The following is a 24,332-nucleotide window of genomic DNA, read 5'->3' as shown; positions in this document are numbered from 1 at the left end:
TACCCAAGGAGCATTACTAATTCTTACGCTGCTGGTATTTTTGAAACAATGGTGTCAGTTGGACTAATTAGAGCATAGACAAGAGATGTGTGTGACCTGTAACGCTCCACTGTTCTTGCAGACAAAAAATATAATGAAATATAATGTCTTTCTCCCATGGAGAGTAATGAAGAACAAAACTAATTTGTTGGACTAAAAATTAATTAGACACATCAGATTCAATTGTAACTATTACTGTGAAAGTTTGCAGCTATTCCACATATTACCAAGCTATGTAAGGTAAGCGTGAAATGGTCAAATGATTAAAAAAAAGATAGCTATATTATTAAGTAAGTTACTGAAAATTTTAAGTCACTGTAAATTTGTTATATGGCATACTGTTTGATGCTTATATATGTAAATGTATTTGGTTGCATTTTTGTATCCATAAGTGCAAAAATATAGAACTATGGATACTTTGATGTGAAAGTCATCTTACCAGTGGAAACTAAAGACAAAAGAACAATATTACTTTTAAGCCTGTAAAAGCCTGTATTATTATATTTATATATTATTTTAATTAAAGGTCTCTTAATGGAACTTTCTGGAATGAAAACTAAACTGGGAAGGAATTGATGAAACAGTACATGGTCTGGCACAAGACAAATCTAAAATTATCAGCCATAAATTACATCAAATGCCAATACATGATTTAATTAAAGCAAAGAGGAAATGAGGGAGAGCTTGAGGCACTTCAAGTGCTATTTCCAGGACTGAACAGACAATAGAGAGAGCACAAATTGAAACAGAAAAGGAGATTAGCCATCACTAAATCACCTTTCAACTCAGGAATAACAGTTGTGTAGATAAGGTTATCAGACAAGATGTTAAGGTAGATATTCAAGGGTAATTAAAGAAACAATTAAAGGCTTCTTCAGTACAACAGTAGATATTAAAAAGAAATAAATCTCTCAAGGACAGATAGCTTTTTCTAGGTTGAATTGTGTTTAGGCACACGCACACGAGCATGTATGTGTGTGTGTGTATTCCAAGTGGTACAATTCTATTTGATTACATCTTGAGTATTGCATATTTTAACTACTTGAATAAGAGATAAGAATATCATTTATTAGATTATTTTTTACTTCAGTGAGAAATTTGAAAACAGTTGTATAATACACTAAATAATAAATTAAAAGGCACTCATTATCCATTTGAAGACTCTTAGTCTTTTTAAAAGGATAGAAGAGTTAAGCAAAACTCTCTATGTGATTTAAAATAATCAATTATTATTTTGTTACTATATAATTGTTAATTCTTAATTGTCAGGACATGAACTTGGATAAATGATATTCTTGCAATTTTTTACCTGCTTCCAAGTGTAATAAATCCCCAAAATCTTGTAAGAAAAACCAGTTACTCCAAAAAAAAAAAAAAAAGGAAAAAACAAAATTTTCCCTTGCTTAAGAATTATATTTATTACTAAAGATACAGTAACAGAAAAAGAAACATGAAAGGAAAGCAGATACTTGGCAATCTTATCTTGCAGTTAGAAAAATTACATTCAGTCAATCCACTTCATATATATGCTAGAAAGACAGTAAAAAAAACACCTTTGTTTACTTATCTAGGAGCTCTCATAGAAAACTATACCTTTTAAACTTGTTTCATATTTAGTTTTTTTAAGTGAAAAATTAATGACATTTCTAAATACTATAAATGGAATATATATATATATATATGTGTGTGTGTCAGTTAAATCCTTTTGGGTGTACCTGTATTTCTTTCTTATTCCAATTTATTTTAGAAAGTCTCAGAAGGGCAAGATTGTAGGTTTCCCTCAGGTTAAGAAATTAATTCAGTCTGTATGACTAATTAAGAAAGGGAAGGCAATTTAAAGGAAAGTTAATACTACAACTTTTCCTCTTTAATGCTTTTAATATATAAAAGAAAGAAAACTTGGAGAGTCTAAAAAATTTTAACATTATGACTGAAGGTTAAACCTCTTCACATACAATAAATACTTTGTAATAATAAACAATTTCCCAGAAATTGGCAGTATGTTCTGTGTGCACCATTTTAGAAAATAAACATTAAAGAGTGGAACTGGCACATTCACTTGTATCAAACTCTGGACAAGTATTTTTAATTTTTTTTAATTTTTTATTTATTTTTCACCCCAAAGCCCCAGGAGATAGTTGTACGTCATAGTTGCACATCCTTCTAGTTGCTGTATGTGGGACGCGGCCTCAGCATGGCCGGAGAAGCGGTGCGTCGGTGCGTGGCCGGGATCCGAACCCGGGCCGCCAGCAGCGGAGCACGCGCACTTAACCGCTAAGCCATGGGGCCGGCCCATGGACAAGTATTTTTAAAATATATAAACACTGGGAAGAATATTTTTTAAAAAGTAAAAACACTGACAAGCAAATAAAAGCAGAAAGGACTAAAGGGATTTGCCTCTTGAAAGAAGGGAACTGCACAGGGGGAAATCCGCACTTATGAGGCTTTTTTCCTCTTAGAATCTTGATCTATACTGTGTTAGGCAGCTAGAACCCAAGCTGAAAACCCCAATCTTATTGGTATGAAGTGTCAGAGGACAGAGTTCAGAGCTGCCAGAGCGACTGAAAATTGAAGGGGAAACAATGTGAAAGAGTCACGGGAGAGTGATGTTCCCAAATCTGTGTATAAATTCCCCGTCAATCCTAGGATGAACCCTGAATTGTGCCTGCAGAAAGAAGATTGCAAGTATCTGGGAAAAACCAAAAGCTAGAAGGTTGAAAAGGCTGAGTGGACTTTTCAGTTGATGTCCACTGTAGAGAAGATTGTGTTTGAAGTTTGAATTTCATCAAGGTACAGGGAGCAGATAAACATATTAGGCCACCCAGGAGGGCCATGCCGCAGAAGTAATGATCAAACTGAAGTTTTGCCCTGAGAAGGTGGTCAAAACACAAACAGTCCCATACAAACAAAACATATAGAGCAACCCAGCACAAGATCAAGATGTAGCCAGTAATGTAACTACCTCTAGAACAAACACCAGCTCTTCAGAAGACTACAAAACTTTATATGCAATGTCCAGTACATAGTAAAAAATTACTAGGCATGCAAAAACAAGCAAAACAATACAAAGAAAAACTAGAAAAAGATGACCCAAGGTCAAGAGAAAAACTAATCAACAGAAGTAGACCTTGAGTGACACAGATGTTGAAATGAGGAGAAAAGGACTTTAAAGTAGGTATTACAATATGTTCATAGACTAAATTAACAGTCATAATGAATGAACATATAGGAATTTTCAGAGGGAAATGAAAAATGTAAATGATAACAAATGGAAATTGTAGAACAGAAAAGTGTATTATATGAAATAAATAATTCACTGGATACTTTCACTTCTGGCCATGAAGAAAGAACAGGTGTGGGATATGCAATCCCACCACAAACAAGTAAAAAATTAGATGAAATATGTGAAACAAAAGGGCAGGATTGTGAGGAAAGTGAAATAAACAAGGGGAATCTTACTATTTTCATAGCTTTCTATTTGGATACAATTTCTAAAATGTGATGCAGCAAAGGGGATCCCAAACACAGCTGAATAGCATTCCTGAGTTAAAGAGACAGAGAAAATCAGGGAGACTAAGGGATTGAATTTATGGAGCAGAATACCAGATAAAGATGAGTAACACAAAATATTTTTTTCCTAGTTTTAATTTATTTGAAAGATAATTTACTGTTTAAAGTAAAAATGATAATAATATTTTAGTTTGCATACTGGTGTTATTACATACATAGAAGTAAAAGGTATAACAATAGCAAAAAGATTGAAAGGAAGGAAAATGGAATTATATTTCCTAGAGTAACCATTGCAAAAAAAAAGGTATACCTAATAATCCGATAGTGGACATAAAATATAACATAGAAAGTTGTTCAAGTCACCCAAAAGAGAGCAAGACTATAAAAATAAGAACAAAGTCAGATAGAAAATAAATAGCAAGATGGTAATTCTAAGCCCAAACACAGCAATAATTACATTAAAGAGAATTATCTAAACACTCCAATTAAAACGCAAAGATGGTCATATTGGATAAAAGACAAGACTTAACAATATGTGCTTTAAATAATGGAAACATACATTAAACGTAGAGAAACAGGAGTTATAATAAAGGGATAGAAAAAACACAAATCATGCAAACACATAAGATTATGTAGCTATACTAATATCAGACAAAGTAAATTTCAGGACAAAGATTCTTACTAGGAAATAAAATAGGGCATTTCATAATAATAAAGGGTAATTCATTAAGAAGGTACAACAATCCTAAAATGTAGGCACTTAGAGTAGCAAAATACATGACTAAAAACGTATAGACAGAGGAGAAACACACAAATCTATATTATAATAGATTTCCTGACTCTCTTCTTATTAATCGAAAGGACAAATAGACAGAAAATTACTAAGGACCTGACAAATACTCCTAACTAATTCGACCTGGCACTTGTAGAACATTCTACCCCAAAACAGAAAAATGCATATACTTTTCAAGTGCACAAGGAACATTCACTAAAACCAAATGCCAGGCCATAAAAATAAGTCTCCATATTTAAAAGGCTAAATTCATACAAAGCACATTCTCTGACCTCAGGGAAATTAAATTAGAAATCAGTAACAGAAAGTTATCTGGAAAATCCCTAAACATTTGGAAATTTAACAATAAACTTTTAAATAATCTCTGCAAAAAACCCAGAAATCCTTAGGAGAAGTAGAAAGTAATTTTAACTTTATGATACAGAAGCCTAACACATAAAAATTTGTAAGATTCAGCTAAAGAAGAGCCTAGAGGAAAATTTATAGCTTTCAATACTTATATTAGAAAAGAAGAAAGGTCCAAATAATTTGTATAAGTTTCTCTCTTAAGAAGAAACATAAAGCAGGTAAAAGAAAAAACAGCAGAAATTGATTAATTAGAAAACAAGTAAACAAAATTAACAAAGGCAAAATTTGTACTTTGAAAAGATTAATAAAATTTGTAAATTCTTATTAAGACTGATTAAAATGGGAGAGAGAGAACATGAATTCCTAGTATTTAAGAATAAAAGAGGTAACATTACTATACATTCTGCAGATATTACAATGATAATAAGGGGATACTGCAAATAAGCACATGATAATAAACTCAACAACTTAGATGGATTAGAAAAATTCACTGGTAGGCAAAACTCCCAAATCCATTTACCACAACCGACACAGAAGAAATAAAAATTCTGAATAAACATAAATTCATAAAAATTTTTTAAAAAATCCACAAAGAAAACTCGAGGCACAGATATCATTACTGAATTCCAGAAAATGTTTAAGGAAGAAATATTACGAATCCCACAAAAACTCTTACAGAATCTAGAGGAGGAAGAAATACTTCCCAACCCATTTTATAAAGCTAGCCATCCTGACCCCAAAACCTGACAAAGTCATTAGAAGAACAAAAAATTACCATTAATACCCCTCATGAACATAGATGCAAAATTCTTTACCAAATGTTAGAAAATCAGATTCAGCAATATCTGAAAAGCATAGTATATCCTGACCAAGTGGAATTTTTCCCAGGAATGCAAGGTTTATTTACCTTTGAAATCATTCAGTAGAATTTACCATATTAACACCAATTAAGAGAAAGAAAACAGATGATTACTTGAGTACTCAGAAAAAAGTATTTCACAACGATTAAAATAAATAATTGAAGTTAGTAAGGTCATAAGATACAAGGGCAATATATAAAATTAAATGTATATATACTATAGAACAGTTGGAAAAGAAAATTTTATAAATCCACTTACAACAGTGTAAAAAAATCAACTATTTAGGCAAAAGTTTAACAAAATGTGCAAGATCATACAGTGAAATCTATAAAATATTGTCAAGAGAAAGAAGACTTAAGCAATGGAGAGGTATATCATGTTCCTGGAGAGAAAGACTCATTATTAAAATGTTTACCAGCCCCAATCTGATGTACGGATTCACTGTGTTTTCAATCACAATTCTAATACAATTTTGTAGAAACTGGCAAGCTGATTTGAAAAGTATATGGAAAAGGTGAAAGTCTGGAACAGCCAAAACAATTTTCTAGAAGAAAATAATGGAGTATTCACAGTACTTGATTTCAAGTCCTACTAGAAGCTACAGTAATCAAGGCAGTGTGGCTTGGCATATGGATAGACATACAAAAAAATGGAACAGCATGGAGAATCCAGGAATGGATCCACACATATATGGTTAGCTGGGGAAAGGAACGTCTTTTCAATAAATGATGCCTACACAATTTAATACATATATGGAAATAAATAAGCCTCAATCCTCAAACCACAAGCAATTACTTTAAGATGAATTATAGACCAAAGCATAAAAGCTAAAATTATAAAGCTTCTAGAAGAAAATATAAGAAAATATTTTTGCCATCTAGAGGTAGGCTACAATCTCCTAGAAAGCACCAAAAATGAAAGAAAAAATTGATAAATTGTAGTTCACTAAAATTTAAAACTTTTGCTCATCAAAAGACACTATTAAGAAAAGGAATATGGAAGACATAGGCTAGGAGAAAGTACTAGCAATACAAATATATGACAAACAACTTGTATTCAGAAGGTATAAATAAGGCCTCCTAATCAGTAAGAAAAGACAAACAACACAACTTGAAAAAGGTAAAGACTTAGAAAATTTATAAAAGAAAATATGTGAATGGCCACGTCACTAGTCATCAGAGAAAACTGAAATTAAAACCACAATGAGGTGCCATTTTATACTCACTAGAGTGGCTAAAATTACAGACTGGCAACATCAAATGCTGGTGACAATGTAGAACTGAAAGCCATTTTCTTTGCTAGTGAGAGTAGGAAATTATTCAATTTGAAAAAAAATGTTTAGTAGTTTCTTATCGAGTCAAATTATGTCAATCCTTCTCCAAAAGAAATAAAAATATATGTCCTCAAAAAGACTTACACAAGAACATTCATTCTCTCAAGAGAAAAGCAGAGAAACAAAATGTGGTGTATTCACACAATTGAATATTTCTCAGAAACAAAACAATGATTTGCATAATACATACATGGATGATCTCAAAAACATTATGTTTAGTGAAAAAAGCCAGATGCAAAACATTATATTCTGTATGATTCCATTTACATATATTTTAAGAACAAGCAAACATGATCCATAGGGAAAATTTTTCTATAACGATTATAATTGATTTAATAGGGATTTCTTCTTTGGGATAGTAATATTTGGATTACAAAGTTTCTTTTGGCCTGTTTCTGGCCACTTTTTGACATTTTTCTGGCTAAGAGGAAGCATACGGATGGGAAACTTAATACACTTTCTTCAGTAACTGTCTCATGTTCTACTATATGTTAATGGCACCAAAATTGCTAATAAACAACTGATTACAAAAATTTTTTAGACCAACTTTCAGCATTTAAACTCTTGGTGATTATAATTTTAAGAAGTTGGTGAGACTCTTGAGAGCATGAGCAATTGCTAATCATTTTTGTAAGAAACTCTAAGCAGTTAACCCATTTGCCTATATGATGTGTGCACCTTATCACCTATAAGTGCTTACCTTTCTGTTAGGATGTAGATTCAAAAAATAATCTACTTTTTATCAGCTGACTGATTCTAAAGCACAGACCACAGAGATTGGTACTCACCAATTATTATTGGCTGCGGCTCACTTTTTACTCCAACTCCTGCACTGGTACTAGCTGCAACCTCTACCCGGTACTGAATACCTGGGAACAACCCACCAATGATTACAGATCGAATGGCTGCATCCACAGTTTTGTTGATGTGGAACCGTGTTTCATTTCCCAGACACCAGATCTACAAAAATGTAAAGTGAATAACAAAAGAATATAGAATTATCCTTTCTGGTAATTAGACTATTATAATTGATTAAATATTTTTTTAAGAGTGACCAATCTATTTTCTAGGTTTATAGAAGCATTTATGAAAGATATTTTCTAAAGCCTAACTTCTACAGTTTATTTACATATATGTATATTTATATGTATATTTATATGTATATATATGTGCCTGTGTGTGTATTAAAGGAAGAATAATAAGGAAAGCTAATATTATGCTGTGTTCCTTTATATCTTGCAACGAACTTTGAATGATTCCCTTAACATCTCTGGAAAGTGGTCCTTGGTTGCAAACAGCATTTGGGTATGGATTAAATCACACAAATTCCTGTGGTTAATTTATTTATCAAGATTTATTATGCATATAATCTATTAAAAATATGGTGATTATGAGTTGTAATATCCAAGGTATATAGGTACACATCTAAGTAATTTATATTTCATTTAAGAAAATATTAACTTACACAGAAGTAGTTAACAAGATTAATTGACCTAAGTTATAGGTATTGACTGAGATGAAATTAAAGCCAATATTTACATTGACGGTAATAAATCTTAATATTGATCAAAACATATCTACGCACACATACACACGCATGAGAACAAAGTGGTGGAAAGTGTTTAAACACTGATGTGAGGGAAGCTGGGCTTTTACTTCAAGTAGGAATCAAATTTTAGGGCACACTTTCTTCTGGGATATGGAAATCTGTTACTATAAAACGTTCTTAAAAGAATTTCACCGTGTATACATATTTGCATTCATATTATATGGTATTTCATAATCTACATGTAGACACATAAATAGAAACACACATGGTTTGTTTTTGATGCAGGTGAGTTCCTGAATCTTTTTCTTTAAAATAATTCCCGTGAAGTGTATATTGCTTTTACTTATACAATGATACCTGTGTTACTAATGGAGGAATATTTAGCCCTCACAGATACATACACTTTGCTACCAAAATGTGACAATTTCATATGAATGAGAAAGTTTACAACTTATGAAAAAAAGTATCATGTTGTAAAAAATATCAATATTTAGGTAAATGGACATTTAGGATATTTAGTCCCAGATGATATAAAATAAAATCCTAACCTCATTAAAACACACACACACATCCGAGTAGATAATTCTTTGCTCTTAAAATAAGGTGTTCTAACACTTGTAAAACTGTAGAATCTATATAATTATGCTATTGCAAAAGCACTTATTCTTCTATTTCTTTGTTGTTTTTTTTTTTACAAACTAGGATGGTGGTTTTCTTTTTTAATTATTTTCTTTTTAATTTTATTTATTTATTTTTTCCCCGAAAGCTCCAGTAGATAGTTGTATGTCATAGCTCCACATCCTTCTAGTTGCTGTATGTGGGACACGGCTTCAGCATGGCCGGAGAAGCAGTGCCTCGGTTCGCGCCCGGGATCCGAACCAGGGCCGCCAGCAGCGGAGCACGTGCACCTAACCGCTAAGCCATGGGGTCGGCCCTATTCTTCTATTTCTTACACACCTTTCTTTATAATGTGATGGGAATACTTTTAATATAAATGCTTATGCACATTCTGTCCAGTTGCTTAAATTGGCCTTTAATTTAATAAAATTCTATTTAAAATGTATCATTTTTTTTCTTAGAAATAACAAAATTCAATCTGAAGTGTTTTGGGTGAAATTACTCAGCTTAATTTCACATACCAGCTATGAATTTCTGGGGTGAGGTGGGGTGTCTAGTTTTCTGTTCTCATAGATCTATCTAGTATGTTATTGTCAGAATTCTATAAAATTTATTAATAGCAAAAAAGTCAGTTTTGAATTTTTACAAGGCTTAGTGAGCCATTTTACTCTCACATGTGGTCTAATCACAGCATAACTAATCAGAATCTTATTTCTCAAGGTTAGACATCTTCTGTCTCTTAAACATCAAATGATCGTGAGGAAACAATGGATATATACTGTTTCTAAATAGCAACAAATTCATTAGTTGAAAAATGAGATAGTCAACTGTTTTTTTGTAAGTCAGTTTTTTTCTAATTTGTTTTTTCAGTGATTCCCTTTTCTCAACTGAAATATTTTACAAAATTTCAATAAGTTGATAAAAGAAGAACATAGAGTGGGAGCTGCTGCTGCCCACCCTCCTATCCACACCTCAACTCTCTAAACCCCGGAAGTATCTTTTCCCCAAGAAGACAGTTTAAAGATGGCTGCCCTAAGGACAGTTACACAGAACTCCAATAACAAGGATAACGGCAGTTTCACTACCTACTCTGTACCCCATCTCTATATCTCTGAGGTTCTGGAGTCACACTATACAGAAAACACCCCACTGTCACGGTTTACTTGTCCAGCTGAGTGTGTATTATCTGTGACCTTGGAGTTAGGTTCTAATCCCCTATGCATTTGTTTCTTTACATGTTGCACAAAGATAAGAAATCGCTTTACACTCAAACTCAACGAGAAGACCGCTAGAGACGTGCTTCATCCATGTGACACTGACACTTCTCTGGGAAACTTTGTCTGCGAGCCTTCCTTCCTCACCCAGGTCCTACCTTGTATTCTTGGATAATTCCGTTCTGATCATCTGGAGGAGGAGGATCCCAGGAAACACTAATACTTGTGCTATTGTGGCTTCCGACTGTCAGCACAGTGACAGATTGTGGAGGGGCACTTGGGGCTGCAGAGGAAGTAATTAGAATAAACACAAACTGTAAGTTTTGGTGTGCATTAATGCTGCTTACAGAATATGAACACGAAGACAAGACACATGAGGTTGTGGTTTCCAGCAGTTCCGAACTTGCATATGGTGTTCAACAGCAACAGTTTTTAAAAATGTCCTTTAAATATAATGGATAGATTTAAAACAAATATAATAGCTGTGGTAATATGTACTAAATAAATTTAAGAGCTAACATTCTAATGACTGTTTTCTACACACCCAGAACTAAGCTGTGTCAGATTTAATTCTCACAATAACCTCGGGGAGTAAAAACAACTCTTATCTCAGTTATACAGATAAGAAAACAGCTACTGTAAGAGACTTATCTAAATTAAACAACAAGGCAGAATTTGAACCCATGTATGTCTGCTTCTGGAACTCTGATTCTTTTAACTCTAATAAGCTCTCTTTCTGAAAAAATACTGCTATCAAAATATTCTGAGGATATATCCCAAAATTTTATCAAACACTAGCTCTGAGTGGTGGCATTATTGACAATTTTTTTGTTTTGTTTTAGTTTGTGTTTAATAAATAAAAACAGAAACATAGCTATAAATTTCTTTTTTTTTTTTTTTTTAAAGATTTTATTTTATTTATTTTCCCCCCCAAAGCCCCAGTAGATAGTTGTATGTCATAGCTGCACATCCTTCTAGTTGCTGCATGTGGGACTCGGCCTCAGGATGGACAGAGAAGCGGTGCCTCGGTGCGCACCCGGGATCTGAACCCGGGCCACCAGCATCAGAGCGCGCGCACTTAACCACCAAGCCACGGGGCCGGCCCAGCTATAAATTTCACAAACAGAAAAACATACTTTTGTCTTTATATTGGGAAAAATAATTGACTGTTATAAATCGACTCATAATTTAAGATTTAAAACTTATTTTATATTGATGGGCAAGGAACTCTGAAGATATAAATGAAAACAGTTCGCATTGGGTCAAACGTGAAGTGGACAGATTTTAATTCTCTACAGTTCTCTTCCTTTATGGTTTCTCCTATAACTAATTATAATCACACTGAAAAAACACGAATGAGAAAAAATTTCTGATTTTAGTGTGCAGCATCTCCTATCCAGTGTAGCCAAGAGCTAAGAAACAATAATTTTTTAGGAAAACTTATCAATTCTCAGTGAATCTCTGACTTTAAATCAAAGAAAAAGCAAAATCAAAGTACCAATAATTAAAACAAAATTCAAAGAATTATGGGGTATTAAATTATTTTTATATAGAAGGATTAATGCTTTCATAACTCTACACAGTTTAGTCCTTCGCAAATATGTATAATTGACTCATAAAAGATATTTTAAAAGCCTGTGATAAAGTCTCCCATGTTTGGTAAATTTGTCATGACATATTTCACTGAGGTATGGCCATATTCATTGAGATATAGGATAAACACACAGACATGTGACCACAATTCTGCTCTTTATTTTTCCTCTATGTGATAACATTGCTCCAAAATACAGCACGATGACTTAAATCCAACCAGTTTTGTAGTTATTAAGTAGACTGCACTGAAAAATAACATTTTTGAAAACTGGTTTCTCATTTGCCTTGCTGCTGGCTTGAAGGGACCACCATGCCTGCTTCTTGACAGGTCAATTATTCCAGGGCTCAGCTTCTTTCTACAGATGTGAAAGAACCCAAGTCGTCACTCATCCTTCCCAGACACAGCCCAACTGAGTTCCATTTGTTACCTTCAGAAGGCCACAGAAATTGGAGATGAACGTGTACCGAATGGTGACAAATGTCTAATCCAGAGGAAAAGTCTGACTGCAGTGAAATTGATTTTTGGAAGTATGCTTCAAACATAGCATTCTGTGTTAAATTTACCCACCCCACTCCTTAGTACTACAAATTGTCAACATAAAGTAAAATTTAATGGTGGTTAAAGATACTATTATTAATTTTTAGTATTTTTTTCTTTACTTTCATAAAAGTAGATTAATGATGCCTTTAAAAACATGCACTTCTGCCCATGTCAGTGTATCACACTATAAATCAATGTGAAGATAACATTTTTACTGTGTTGCTTGTTATAAGATATGTATAACTGAAAAGCTCTTTGGTCAAACGTGAACATCTACATGCTAGCATGAGCAACCTATATACATTTTCTTAAGGCTGCTCATATCAATTTATATAAAATACGTTTAGAAAAAAGGCTCTTCATGGGAGCTGTGTATGTAAAATTAGTAGAAAATCAGAAAAGGAGGGAATTCTTATACTTGGCATCTGACTTTTTGTACTTTGATGATACTATTTATTATAAGCCTCTAGTTTAATGAAAGAGACATTAGTAAATGGACTGGTGGAGTCCTACATTAATTTCATGTCCATCACAGATTGACTATAAAGTACCTGTAGCCAAGAAAATTTCCAAAAGAGGGAGGAGGAGGGAATGTCACTAAGAAGAATGCTATTGCAAACACGCAAGTGGCCTTCCAAGTTAGAAATTATGAGTCAGACTGGCAGAGCCCACAGAGAAGGAGGCTTATAAAAGAAAATGTCATGCTTTACTACACCAAAACAAGAGGACTGACAATGAAGAGCCTGTGTGCTTGGGTTTCCAGTAGCCTGTCCTTTAATGAAGCCAAATGACAAACAAGATTTGGGGAAAATGTATACTTAGGAAATATTCAAATTACTTGAATGTCATTCTTTTTTTGAGTTGTCAGATTCTTTGGAATTCTCAGAATAAAAGGGGAAAATGACACTCCTGGATTCACTTTTAGATTCTCTCTTGCTACTCTTCTGTGGAAGATGATAAACTAGAACTTAAAACAGAAACTGGTCTCATTATGGTTTAGGTTTGGTTTACGTTAGAAATCTGAATACTGACCTTCTTCAGTAGTACGAATTGTTTTAGATTCACTGTCCATTCCTTGGAACTCGTTAAAATACGGGCGAACTTTAATTTCATAAGTCACCCCCTTTCTCAGACTGACTAAGACAGCACTTCGCTCAGTCGGGACTTTGGCATCTAAGTTCTGCCATGGTGCAGTAGCCTGCAAGCCTGAGGTCTGACGATACATCACTCGGTAGCCTTGAATAAACTGGGGCTGGCGATCAACCTGCAAAACACGGCAAAAAGCTTGTGAAACCTAATGGAAGTATTTAGACATCACAATGGATCCATCCTCATTTCTCTTGTCCCATTTTGGTCCTCATCAACTAGCATCTGAGTGTTGCCATGGCTTTCTAACTCATCTCCCTGCTTCTAATATCCTCTTCCAATTCTGAGCTCACGTTGCTCCTAAGTTATTATTTCCAAAATGAAGAGTTGGAACAACTCTCTCTCCTGCGTATAATACCTCATAGTACCCAGGATACCTACTTAATTAATTCATATTCCTCGGATTAGCACAAAGGCCCGTCAAGGCCTAGACTTGCCAATTTTTCTAGCTTTATTTCTCATCTGATTGTCCTTTTTCTGTATTCAACAATTTCCATTTTTGTGTTTTTATATACAATGTGCTATTTGTCAGGAATTTCCATTCTAAGCCCTTGTCCATTGACTAATACCTTCACTAGCTCAAAACATCTTTTGAGTTCCTACTAATAGGTGCCAGGAATTCTGCTAAACTCTAGGGACAAAAATGGAGAATGAAAGTAGAGTCAGTCCCTGCCCTCACGGTGCTTAGAGTCCAGGTAGAAGGTGGGCATTACCTAATCATCACTCAAACAACGGTCAAGTTACATTCATCACAAATAAACACAAGCAAATGTTATCAATGAGACGTACAAGGGGCTAAGAAAGCCTAGAGTGGAAGGCAGTTGACTGAATCAGCAAGGGGAGATGAAATTCTCTGAAGGACAAGTGCTGAGATCTACAAGAAAAGTAGAATTTATCCAGGGGAAGAAGAGTAGAAACAGCACATATAAAATTTGTGTGGCTGGAGGAAGCATATGAAAGAGACTAAAAGTTGTGGAGCTAGAGCATCTGTTTTCAATGCATATGAAAAGCTTATACCCCTTAACAATATTAAGTGAAAGACTTTTATTAATTTACCAACTTCTGGCTCCTTCAACAGTTCCACTATTGGCACAATTTGACAGCTTTCTTGATCCTTTCATTCATGTAAGGGACAGAGGATAAGCAGCTGCTCTTTTTGTTTATTTTTTGGGTTTTTTTTGTAAGGAGGACTAGGCCTGAGCTAACATCTGATGCCAATCCTCCCCCTTTTACTTTTCTTCAGGAAGATTGGCCCTGGGCTAACATCCGTGCCCATCTTCCTCTACTTTATATGGGACGCCGCTACAGCCTGGATTCACAAGCGGTGCAGTGGTGCACGCCCGGGACCTGAACCTGCGAAACCCGGGCCGCTGAAGCAGAGCGCACGCACTTAACCGCTTGCGCCACCAGGCAGGCCCCGGAAGCCGCTGTTTTTAATGAAACCTGAGATTTTGAATCTGAAAACTCATATCAAATAGAAATTTGAAAAAGCTTTTTTGTTCGCTCATAATAATTACATGAAAACTGAATGCGTAAAAATGCAAGCTAAAAATGAAATATGTTCCCTTTATATGTTTATTAAACAATCTTTATTGGAGTTTTACCATTGTTTCATTTTCTGAAAGAAAAGGACTTTTAGTTTTTTAAACATTTTTTAATGTCTTGCTGTGTTTCTAGGAATGCTTGATTTAAATATAACTATCACAGTACCTCCTCCAATTAATATTCCACACATTATAGTTTAATAGCCATATTCTAAGAAGCCTTTAACTTGACATATTTCACTGTCAAATAACGTGTAAAAATGAATGGAGAAGAGAAGGAAGAACCTCGCTTCAGAAAGGCGGAGTAGAGAGAGGAAATAGAGAAGGTAATGATGGAAATGGTTATTTCAGCTTTTTAAAAATTTCTTTATCCAACTGTTAACACGTTATAAACGAAAGGTATTCTTCCACGTATTAACTTCTAACACTTCTTCTTTACTTGCAGTATTTAAAAAAAATTTTTAAGTGAAGGCAGAAAATTAACAAATACAAAACCTCAATCAAAATACAGTGGAACAAAGGACATTTTTCTATATTTAGAATGTCCAACCTAGAAAAATAATCCATGAATTTGGTGGGCATGAGGATGAGTGTTTCTATGTATAGCTAATTCCAGTTTCACAGATGAGTCTCAACAAGTTAGAATTCCTTCTCAACAAGTAAGAATTGCTTTCTAACCCTCAAAGATTTTCTGGAACTAGTGCTATACTTGGGTAAGGTTATGTCAAGAGACAGTAAGCCCAGCTCTGCTGCCAAAGCTCAGGATGTTTGAATCCTCCTCCATGTTACCAGTTTGTGTTTGCACCAAGGGTCATATTTCTTGAAAAGCAGAAGTTGTTCTGACATTATAAAACAAGGAAACTAAAGAGCAAAAAGTTAAATTTATGAGAGCCAAAGCCTTTCATCAAAACTGTCAATGTTCAAAAAATTCCTTGCAGCATATGTTAAAACAACGTTAAGCTTACATTTTATAAACTTCTCTGCATTTGCTTTAAGTGAATTTATATACTGAAAGAAAGACATAACTCACAATAATAGCTTGTTAATACTGAAAGAAGCAAGCTGTGTTTTTAAGAAGAACATTACGCAGCTGTTTCCAGATGAAGGGAGTCTGTAAATCAGGGTAAATTGGTTTTATCCATGTTTGGTTTTCATTAATTAAGTGTTTTAGGGACTTTATGTAGCTAATGTTTACTACATGGCATTGCCTTGCTCTCTTCAGTGTATACTGCCTCCAACCAATACATTCTAACGGCCTACTTTAATAACTAAATAGGTTAACTTGCTTTTGTGCAGTTGCAATACATTTTTTCAGAAGGAAATTTGGTGTTACAGCTGGAAGCAAAAATGAAAATGCTGAATGTTAGCTTTAAAAAAAAGGTGGTATTTTTATTGGATATGCATTCTACACCACTGACTTTTGGAGCACATTATGACAGGTGGTCATTTTCAAGTTAAACCATATGCTTGTTACTAGCTTTATTAACATTCTGATTATAAGAAGGAGGATTTTCTTTTAGTGTTGATTATAATCAGAGTCTGGCCACAAATCCATGGGTTTATAGAATTTTAAAAAATTGGTATTTTCTGAAACATGAATAAAAAAGAGTTGTCTCAAGGAAAAAGTGAAACGATAAAGACAGCTTCAGTCTTACAGTCATAAGGTCTCAACTGAGTTACAGCTTAGCCTCAAACTTTCTGAGCCTCATTTTACTTAATTTGTTTAAATAATACCCATATTACAAGGGCACAGAAACAATTAATGACTAATATAAGTTAGAGATGCACAATGATAAAGCATCATTGTTAAGTAGAGGATATACTAAAAAAAGGGGTTTCATATGTGGCCCTCAAATCAGCACTTTCATTAATATGTTTAAGGGAGATGCTTAATAGCTATCATTTCAATTAAAAAAATTCCATCTGAACTGAAAATTCAAAGTGAATTTTCTTTGGTGTGTTTGGCCTGCTAGGTGACTGATCTGGATTTAGCTGAGTTCTGAAATTCTAGTTTGCCGAAGCACTCTTTCAACTCCAGTAGCTGTGATATTAAAGGGGCAAAAGGTCTGTGATTCTTTTGGTCTTTGAACAAAAACAACACAACAAAACCCCCACAAAAACTAGAATAATCACTTTTAAATAAGAGATTTATTGCTATTCTCTTTGTGAAACAGCCATTTTCTTAACATTTTTCCCTACCCACATTATGAGAGCAGTCATTTATAGGAAGTAGCCTTTGCTAACTATCATTGCTTCAAGATTATCCTTGTGGGGCAGGTGGATGGTCTCTCCAGTACAAATGTCATATGTGTTTGGTAATTGAATCCTGCCAACCATTGGTAACCCACCTCAGCTGTCCCCATATCTAAGCACATGGGCTGTGGAATATATTTCTCCCCTGGAACCACAGCACATCTGTAACTCAAATACTAACAGTGTGATAATTTATAGAACATATATATGTAGCAAGTTGAAAACATGACATGAAAATAAAATATTTGGTTATAATTTCTTTGGCAACGTACCCCGCCCCTAGTCTGACTTTATTTCACTAAATTTATCTCTCAAATGTACACTTATCTGATCTGTAACTACAAACTCATAGGGGAACAATACCTTGTGATATAATTGAACAATTTCTTTTTAAAAATTAAAATTAAAATGTATGAAAACAATTGATTTGATCATTGAACAGACAGTTATTGAAAGGGTATTTCATAAAAGGTGCTCTGCTTTGAAAAAACAGAAATAAAACATGAACTCCAGACTCTCAGAAGTCAAGCTTATGAGGGAGAGAGAGATGCAAACTAGGAATGATAAACTTCTTGGGATATAGAGATGAATATGACAAGGTCCTTCTCCTGGAAGAACTCCCAGACTACTGACCTGCAATCGTGATCTAATTTGATTTATTCTTTTAAACTCAGTGACTTTTAAAGTGATTAACTTCATAAACATAATGACTTTGATTTCTACCCAAATAATTCCCACATTTAGAAGCAGCTTAAAAGAAGCCCCTTCAAAACTCCCAACAGAACAGAGAAGACTTTTTCAATTGAGAATGAGGAAAAATCTATTAAAAATACAGCTGCTTCCTTGGCTTTGTTAGTTTTATATCTAGTCAAAGCTACAAAAAGATAGAAGAGGCATGGCGAATAATACCCCTACTGTGCCATTGGAAAAACGATGAGGTCATTATGTTCCCTTCATGAGAATTGAAGAAGAGAAGCCATTATGTGCGGAAGACAGAATAAGTCTATGTGAAATTATATCAAAAATGGAATTAGAAACAATGCAATGCTAAATAATTCTAATTACTCTGAAAATATTTCTTAAACTTAGTCTCATTTTTGTTAAAGTATTTCTCAATTTTGTACTCATAGGACAAAAATTTGATTGATTACGTGGTCTGGTTTAAGAAATAACAAAATATTTCTTAAACATGGCCCCACCCAGGATCCTATGTCAAACTTCCACTGTTAAAAGGTATTCCTTTTGACTAAATATTTGTCTACAGTAAAGTGAAAAACACAAAAAACAGATTTAAAGTAAGGAAATTCTAATCCTATCTTTATAAACAGATGTGGGATACTGGGAACATTGTTCAACCTGTCTGCATTGGTTTCCCTTTATAAAATTATAGACTTGGAATAAACAGCCATAAATGTTATTTTAGGTTCTCCTGTTCTAATTCAATAATGCCTCCATATTTCCCTATATAGATGTAGATTAATGGTGATGCCTTTTCTGGGGCCTGAGGATAGAGTTAATCACTTCCTCTTTGATTGAAACCTCTGTCTATAGGGTACATATATATCTGTTACGGCTCTTATCCCTGTGTATGTCATTGAGAATTTCCAAGTTTCTCTCAAGTAGATTAGTTTCTCATTATATAGTGCTCTCCCACATGTAGTACAAAACTGGCCCTCAAAAAATACTTGTTGAACTGGATTTGTTCAATGGATTTATTATTGAGAGGACACTGGAATAATTCTCTTCATTGTGTTTTTCACTTCAAACATAATTAAGAACTGATGAAAAACAACCAGTTTTCCTTTCTCAACTTCTTTCGTTGAGGGAGTTGATAGGAATGGGGGAAATAATTATTTCCCTAAAGAAGCCTGGACTCTAAGGGAGGGGGAAATCAAATTTTTTTGATTTACAGTCATTCTTCCATTACAACAACAACAATAGAGACATAATTATAAATACTTTCTAATCAATATTATAATTAAAGTGAAAATTTTTCTAGGTATCCCTAACTCAAATGTCCATTACTTATACAATATACAAGATCTACCACATACACAAAGGGCTTAAAGAAGATGTGCTCCTCTATCATCCTGATATATTTCCTCATGGATTGTTAGAGGACATAATAGATAGATCTTGAGCATAAATGAGAAGTTGGCACTAACTATATTAGACACAGGGAAGAACATTATCTGGCTCTTTGCAAAGCACAGACATACATATAGACACAAACATATACATGTGTTAGTATTCTCTAATATGACTAATATCAACATCTTTATGCTATTTGTTGTTTTCACTGCAGTGGCTAACACATGATCAAAATATTTAGCATTTTGAAATAACAGCGGGAAGGTTGACATTTAATAACACATGGAACTGAACATTCTTGGCATATATTAAAAAAATAAATTTATTTCTTAAAACCCATTGATTTTTTTACTACATACATCAAATTGTTAAAATTATATATATGTTTTAGTGCTGCGGGATGAGATTCAGCTAAAAGAATGTAAAGATGGTTGATATAAATTCAGAAGAAAACTTCATCAAAATTAAAATCTTTCCTGCTTCAAATGACACCATTAAAAAAGTGAAAAACAACCCACAGGCTGAGAGAAAATATTTACAAATCATATATCTGATACAGGATCTGTATCCAATATATAAAGAACTCTTACAAGACAATAAGAAGACAAACAACCCAATTTAAAAATTGGCAACGACTTTAACAGACATTATTCTAAAGAAGATATACAAGTGCTCAGAAGCACATGAAAGAAGCAAAACATCTTTAGTCATTAAAGAAATGCAAATCAAAACCACAATGATATATATCACTTCACACCCACTAGAATGGCTATCATAAACAAGACAGGACAACAAGTGTTGGTGAGGACGTGAGAGACTGGCAAGGATGTGGAAGAACTGGAAACTTCGAATATTGCTGATGAGAACATAAAATGGTATGATCACTTTGGAAAACATTTTGGCAGTTCATCCCAATGTTAAACAGAGAGTTATCATATTACTCAACAATTCCTACATATATACCAAGAGAAATGACAACATATGTCAACTTGTACACAAATGTTCATGGCACCATCATCCATAATAGTGAAAAGAGGAAGCAACTCAAAGGTGCATCAGCTGATGGATGGATAAACAGATGTATGTGAATGCTATTCAGTAATAAAAAGGAACAAAGTACTGACGAACCTCAAAAAAATTATGCTGAATGAAAAGAGCAAGATACAAAAGACCAGATATTGCATGATTTCATTCATAGGAAAGGAGCAGGCAGATCTATAGAGACAGAGAGTAGATCAGTGGTTGCAAAGGGCTAAAGCAGAGGGAATGGCGGAGTGCCTGCTAACAGGTTCAGGGTTTCATTTTGAGAAGATGATATGTTCCAAAATCAGATTTTGTTGATGATTGCATGACTCTGTAATTATTCTAAAAAACATTGAGTTGTACACTTTAACTCTGGTATGTTAATTATATCTCAATAAAGCTGTTAAAAAATTCAGAAGACAGAAAATGTCATGTTTATATTGCAATCTATTTTTACTCTATTTACTCTTTATCTCTTGACTATTTTTCTCTTTTGCCATTGATTATACCTTGATTTTAAATGGTGAGGGTTTTTATTACTACTTTTAGGTTTCTTTATTTGCTTTTTTCATTTTTTGGCTTGTTCTCTTAAAGGAATAAAAGGGACTACCATTCCACAGCCTTTGAACACTTACAGTCCACGTAACTTGAACAGTGGTGGGGCTCATCACAACTGGGGTGTGAAGACGGACAATGACGTCACCTAGTTCTTTCTGTACTTGTCGATGGTCCACTCCTTGTGCTGGTGGGCTGATATCTACAGGTAGATAACCATTCCCAATTTTTAAAAATTCATAGAAAAATTCCAACATTTATTATATAAGCCAATATTATGCCATTAGAAATAATTACAGGGAAAAAGAGAAAAACCTTTTGTGACAAAAAAAAAATTAAAGCATATTTCTATACATAGAACATAATTTGAGAGATGATATTTATCTTCACTAAAATAATATTAATAAAAGAGTGTTGGCAATCCCTAACCCCCATTCAAACACGTTGTTGTGGAAGATCTATTTTCTTATTAAAGAATAAAGTATGTGCTGTAAGACTTCTCTAGAAACATCAATTTTATATAGATCTTAGCATATTGAACGATTGTCCCACATAGTTAATGGGGCCATATCTGAAAAATGCTGTTTGGGAATTTGTTTAATCCTTTGTCCCAATTAGTAGATAGTGTGTTCTTACTCCTTGACCTGTTCCAGTCTGGCATCTGAGAGAGAAAGTAATCAGGGGGACTGGGGAAGTGAATTATGTCACTAAAGGTAAAGAAAGGGAGGGAAAGAAGGGGAAGAAACCCCCAAATTCACAAAAATAATTTGACTGAAAAAGTCAGAATACGTAAAATGTTCTACAGTAATCAATTTTGAGCAGTGCTCCAGGATCTGACAAAAGGTAACCCAGCTGCGTTTTGGCAATGACGGGAGGTGGGGAGAGGGAGAAAGAGTTGCAATCTGTACAATGACATACTCAGACATACACTGTTCTGTGCCTTTATTCACCATTCACCTAAATACTACTCTATTGTCTAATATACAATGGTTTATGTTCTATGTAACTATTAAGAAAAAAAATAAATTATAAGCATCCAAGTCCATCAAATTGATCTCAAACACGGAATTTCACACATACTCATATCAACTTCTTTAACTGGTAGACTGCCATGTTAAGTTGAATTTTTTTCCCTCCGACTACCTTATTTAAGGAAGGAAGTCCAATTTAAAATGATTTATTGTCTTAATCTTGTTTTCTCCTATTTTCTCAGGCCACAATGCCACACTCTTGCAAAAAATATTTTTAAGTGCATATCTCAGCCATAACTTAAATTGGGTGCACTAACTTAAATTAGGACATAAATAATCGGGAACTACACTTTGGTGATTTTTTCCTCAGTTCTACTTTTTTTTTATCCTTAACATAAACAGCACAGAGAGTTTTACTGGATTTAGAAAAAGAACTATTATTAATATTGTGTGATAACATTAAACTTTGCTGATATATCTATGGTCTACTATAATGCTGATGGTACAAGTACTTGCTGCCTTACTAAAGTAAAAGATTTCTAAATTCTATGCTATTCAATATCTTTGAAAAATAAGAGCTCACTCAGCAAAGTGTTCTTTGAAAAGAGATGCTTTGCAGAATGCAAAGCTGCTGAAAGTGTTGTGTCAAAAAATGATCCTGACATTCAGACACAAAACATGAGTTTTTCTATTAAATATCTGTTAACTGAAGATAAGTCTTCTGCTCTATATAGTCTCTCAACTGGAACAAGCCAGATCACAAACAACTTTTCATTAATCTTTTTTGACCTTTTCACTGAGAAGTTGTTTTACAAGTCAAGATTTAGTGACTGGCACAGTTATTGAATGATCAAGAAAGTCTGCCCGATTTAATCACACCAAAAGTCTTCCCCATTCTGTTATCTCCCCACCTTCCATTACAGCTACACACAAAACTGACCGTTTCTATCTACACAGGTAAAAATGACCTAGGTACTATACTTTCTGACTTAAAACCATACACCTCTTCCTTTTCAAGTTCAATAATTTAATTTACTCCTTAAATTCAGACACACTAAAAGTAACTGGATCCAGGCAAGGTAAAATATAACCAGTTTCAGGTCTTCAAATTCCTTGCTGTACTTTTTCTTTCTCTTGAGACAGGTTCTTTACCTACAGGCCCTTTATCATCGTTGAAAATTAATCACATTACTGCTTTGAGAACAATAGCAAAGTGGCATTCCCTCCTCCCTTGACTGTCATCATGTCAGTAACGTTACAAAATCACGTGGGGACTTTATTTCACTTGATTCCTTTAAGGCGCCTTTCTCTGTTATAATAGCATGCTAGTTACTATCACTGAACTACATTGTAATTATAATTATATTTTATGGCTGTATGGTGCTTTTCATAGCATAAAAATACTACTTTGAATTATATTTTGTTCAAAGCTTTTTACAAATAAGATATAATTAACCCTTTCTCAAGAACCCTGTGGGAAGTAGATTGTAACAAAAAATAAAGCCACCATTTCTATTTTTTTTAATTAGTTCCCTCCATCTACTAGGAGGAAAGGAAACTATAATGCAACATCCTAAATTAACCCCTAGACTCCGGTAGCCTTCTCAGTTTGAAGAGACAGGCTACAAAAGGTGAGATGAGAAATCTTCCATTTTGATCTTCCTGGTGGGTCTTTTTAATTAGTCAAAAGAATCACATACCTCAGGAACAAAACTTGATTTACTGCTTTCTGAAACAAACTGCTTCTTTAAACGTCTGGTTTAATAAAATACATGTAGCGATGCTTGTTAGACTTGAGCATCAGCATCCCCTGGAGGCCCCTTAACACAGACTGCTGGGCCCCACTCCCAGGGCTTCTGAGCTGGGGCCTGAGAATCTGTATTTCTAACATGGTCCCTGGTGATACAGGTGCTGCTTCTGTGGGAACCTCTCCTCGAGACCCACTGTACTATAAAAACAGAATGCCTGTACAATAGGAAATAATTTTGATAGCCCTATTTGGGCATCTTATCCATTAAATCACTTTTTGCTATTGTATAATTAATTTCAAAGAAGGAGAAACATTTTTCCTTGCGTTGAAATATAGCAAAGCCCTAACTTCATTGATTCACCCTTACTATGTAGAAGTACTCATTTATTTTGTTTGTTTTTTACTAAATAGACCTTCACACCTCCAGAAAGAGGACACACTCACCAAGATGAACAGCCAAGTTTCCTTCTCTTTCACTGGATCAGGTCTAGTAAATCATTGTAACAAGCCATGCAGACACATTTATCTTTCCCCGTGCAATCCTTTTGTTCTTAAAGATCTATTTAATGCCTCCTTCTAGAACCAGTCATGTTTACAGCTG

The 24,332-nt window shown here is 34.1% G+C and overlaps 1 protein-coding gene across 8 annotated transcripts in view; it reads right to left on the bottom strand.

The window, feature by feature from the left end:
• ROBO2 (roundabout guidance receptor 2) overlaps window positions 1-24,332 on the bottom strand; it is a 593,028-nt gene that overhangs the window by 71,989 nt on the left and 496,707 nt on the right. For all 8 annotated transcript variants that reach the window (XM_087418202.1, XM_087418199.1, XM_087418200.1 and 5 more), the window contains 4 exons: window positions 21,091-21,212; window positions 13,431-13,662; window positions 10,423-10,547; window positions 7,672-7,843 (listed from right to left, as the gene is read on the bottom strand). In XM_087418202.1, the coding sequence (XP_087274328.1) occupies window positions 7,672-7,843; window positions 10,423-10,547; window positions 13,431-13,662; window positions 21,091-21,212 (651 nt within the window). The remainder of the gene's footprint in view (window positions 1-7,671; window positions 7,844-10,422; window positions 10,548-13,430; window positions 13,663-21,090; window positions 21,213-24,332) is intronic.

Source organism: Ceratotherium simum, chromosome 27 (assembly GCF_057802395.1).
Source record: "Ceratotherium simum simum isolate JZ-2026a chromosome 27, ASM5780239v1, whole genome shotgun sequence".
Taxonomy (NCBI): domain Eukaryota; kingdom Metazoa; phylum Chordata; class Mammalia; order Perissodactyla; family Rhinocerotidae; genus Ceratotherium; species Ceratotherium simum.
Note: the sequence above shows the minus strand (reverse complement) of the source record. Positions and strands in the feature narration are given on the sequence as shown.